This window comes from Colletotrichum godetiae, assembly GCF_030913485.1.
Source record: "Colletotrichum godetiae strain CBS 193.32 chromosome Unknown BDP55scaffold_173, whole genome shotgun sequence".
Taxonomy (NCBI): Eukaryota; Fungi; Ascomycota; class Sordariomycetes; order Glomerellales; family Glomerellaceae; genus Colletotrichum; species Colletotrichum godetiae.
Genome location: NW_026851421.1, coordinates 1,025 through 4,331, shown reverse-complemented (window position 1 = coordinate 4,331; position 3,307 = coordinate 1,025). Strand labels below are relative to the sequence as shown.

Below are 3,307 nucleotides of genomic sequence, written 5' to 3'. Positions count from 1 at the left end.
CAGATCAGTAGAACAAACCATGGGTCGATAGGCAATTCGGGAACAAGTCACAATTCAAGCAATGTGGAACATTGAAGGGGGTTTACCGGCACATCAAAAGACGGTAGGAAGCATCAGGCCTCGTCAGCGCCTTGCACCAAAGTTGTGCCAAAGGATCAGAGTCTGCATGAGTGGGTCAGCCAAGTGTAAACAGAAGTAGAAGCGCAAAGCGGGAACTTGAAGACAGTTGTGGAATGAGCCGCTTTCAGCCGAATAGGAAGGATTAAATCAACCAAGTCTAACTCTATGTATCCCTGTGGGGCGTCCACTGTTCGTCATATCTTACTGGTCGTAAAGCCCCCCTTTCATCGACTAAATGACCCCGCATAGTAAGCTGTCTTTTTTATTTGAGTTGAGGTCTCTGACTTGCCATCTGCTTACAACTCATGATAGTATTCGTGCGGATTCAACGGAAACACTCGAGTACTCTGGACTAGCCTGTATAGTAAGCTCAACGGAAGGGCAACTTTCGATTTACTGTCTTCTTATAGGTCTAAGGAGCAGAAAGTGCGGGATTTTACTTTAGGCTAACAATCCATCACCTGCGATGTCACATCGTATACGTCTGGGCAGGCCGCTGGGCTATGTTCAGAAAGAGATACTACGGAAATTTTCTCGGCGTAAGCGCTATAGGCACCCAAAGGGGCAGTTATTGTAAACTCGCAGGCCGCTGCTTCAAGGATCAATGCCAGGAAGCGGGCAGATGAGAAGCATGTATTGGAAGAAAGGACCTCACAAACTCGATTTATTCATGGGTCAATTGCCAGCCCGCACGCACAAGTGAGTAGTAGCTGAGGAAAATGATTGCGACAAGCGATCAAGGAAGGTAGATTTCGAGTGACCTAGGTTACGAGAGGAGAATGGCCCAGCATTAAGAAGACCGTAACCTGGTCAATTTCATCGATGTGGAAGAGGGAAAAGCCCAGGAGCTACGAGGAAAGCCTGGGTAGGGTGGTGGCGATGCCCTCACTTGTCGACAGATACATGCGATACTACAAACCATCGTAAGCCAGCAGCTGACGCCCCATCTGCAAGGTAGTCAGACGGCACAGGAGGAGGAGCAGGCCACCGCATCATGATGCCACCAAGGACTAGACGCCTCTTTCTCCTGTCCAGAATGAGAGGGACCAGTGTAACTTTGGCAAGAAATAGTATAAAGCCAAGTGCTTCCTCCCCCATGATTTTGTGTGTTCTCTTCATCGCCATCAGCTCCTTTCCTTTCGAACTCAGCAGCATTACACCAAAAACCACTACCAAGTACATTTAATATGCACGTCTCGTCGCTCCTTGTAGCTCTCGCGGCCACCGCGTCAGCCATCGACATCAGGGCTCACACTGGCGATAACTGCGCCGGGGGCTCGGTGGCCTGCACGGGCATCAACCCTAACGTATGCTGTTCGTTCAGCAGCTCTGCAAGCAGCGGCAGGTCGAGCATTGCTGTGGTTGCCGTAAGTCAAATCCAGTTTCCTTTGCTTATAAAATTCTCAAGACTAATCTGTTTTGTAACCAGATCCCTAGTAACTGGCGCATCCGCTGTGAGGCGTACACGGGCGGCGGCTGCTCCTTCTTCGGGGGTCAGCGCGACTCGGGCGGCGCCACGAGCGTTTGTCTACCCTACACGACGCGTGGTGATCGTACGGGGGGCAAGTACTGGTTCCTCAACCGCAAGCGCGCCATCGACGAGTCGTGCCTCGCTGATCAGCCCGATGGCGGGGAATGCGAGGCCTCCGTCAAGCCCGATACACTCGGTCTCGCAGACGGCACGGACTATGACATCACCGGCCTAACGGATGAGAAGGTTCAGGAGTTTGTAAGTTGGATTTAGCTCTGAAAGGAAGATAACTATGGGCATCGCCTTTGTACTAGATGCTAATCTGTTTGCTCCACTTCAAGGAGAACATTGCCAACACCGGCGCCAGTGCCGACGCGGTACCCGCCGAGTTCCAGAGTCTACGCAAGACCGAGGCCTAAGGCTACACATGAGCCCATTGATGATAGGTTTTATTTTTATCGCGAAGGAAATTTGGAACAAGCAACAACGGGCGGGAAGTACAGCAACGACAATGGTGCTTGGGGTAACGCTCAACTGGTATCTGGACGCTGACAAGTTAGCAACTACATGGTCAGCTATAGTGAACCAAGAAAACTAAAGTTTCGGCAAAGTTTCGGCGGGAAATGATGGTTTTTGCTCAACTGCGATGTTTCAACACCTCTATCACGCTCGTATGAGAGGCTTCCTAAGTAACCTGGGGTGTACATGTGACTGATCCCAAGGTCCAACACGCACTTCTATCTTTGCGAAGAAGAAAGACGCGTACTCCCATTGAGTATTTTTACTGAGAAGCCTTCTAGGAATAGCCAAATCAATCGAACGACCACGTGCTATGTGAACCTTGGCATCATTGGCATCATCCAAAGGAAGGAATGTTTGGGAGTGGAACACCCGATGAACTGATGGCATTTCTATCAGCAACATTTCTTCCGGCTAGTGAGAAGATTACCTTAACTATCTCTTAGTTATAGCTACCAAACTCCGAGGGATCCGAAGGCGCAGCGGACCTGCTCTTCGAGCCAGGATCGTACTTTAATGCATCTCGACTTCCTCACTCCAGTAAATACTTTGACCTTAGACTATAGCCTCGATTGAGAATCCCCGCACAGTTCAACATGTGCAACTTCTTAACCTTAACTCATTTCCAGCTTTACGAGCTTTCGTATCTTCGCTTGTCGGGATGTAGCCGTACACAGTCCTTTGCGGAAACGCCAGTTACGTCGGCATCGACACGCCCGTCGCGATACAAGGCCTCTGAGCCTCACCGACTGCTGCAGCATTACTTTGAACCTGAAATCTGACGAGATCCAGATCTTCTACCCATGATCAGTGTCTCCAGCCTACATGTACTAGTGTGTCGTCTTGCAACAAGTACGGTAGCCTGTTTCATGGACTTCTTTGTGGCCAGGAGGACAAGTTTTGCCGCTCTTCTTTCGCTACGGAGCCGCGGTTGAAGAGCTGTGTGGTATAGAAGCAATTCCAGAAGGAGATGTCCGACCTGTGGCTCTAGGATGTTTGAGACTTTATTGTTGAAAAGTATAATCAGCATACATCTCACGAAGTGGTTTATATGCTATGCGATGAACGCTTTCCCTCTCCAGAATTTAGATGGTCTAATGTTAATACGATAAAGAAGTCATTTTAGGTCAATGTTGGTGACTTGGCGAAGACCAAATATGCGACGGTTGAAATGGCCGTCGGCATCATGGCGCTGCG

The 3,307-nt window shown here is 49.6% G+C and overlaps 1 protein-coding gene across 1 annotated transcript; it reads left to right on the top strand.

The window, feature by feature from the left end:
- The first annotated feature begins 1,239 nt into the window (after positions 1 to 1,239).
- On the top strand, positions 1,240 to 2,059 carry BDP55DRAFT_109264 (uncharacterized protein). The gene is made up of 2 exons (XM_060565369.1): positions 1,240 to 1,487; positions 1,550 to 2,059. The coding sequence occupies exons 1-2, from the start codon at positions 1,308 to 1,310 to the stop codon at positions 1,862 to 1,864; spliced, it is 495 nt and encodes a 164-aa protein (XP_060421275.1). The 5' UTR covers positions 1,240 to 1,307; the 3' UTR covers positions 1,865 to 2,059.
- The last annotated feature ends 1,248 nt before the right edge of the window (positions 2,060 to 3,307 follow it).

Excerpts from the sequence above, each read along its gene's own strand:
- BDP55DRAFT_109264 (XM_060565369.1), top strand. The coding sequence starts at position 1,308 with ATGCACGTCTCGTCGCTCCTTGTAGCTCTCGCGGCCACCGCGTCAGCC. Across the intron at positions 1,488-1,549 it reads CGAGCATTGCTGTGGTTGCC|ATCCCTAGTAACTGGCGCAT; the intron begins GTAAGTCAAATC and ends TTTTGTAACCAG.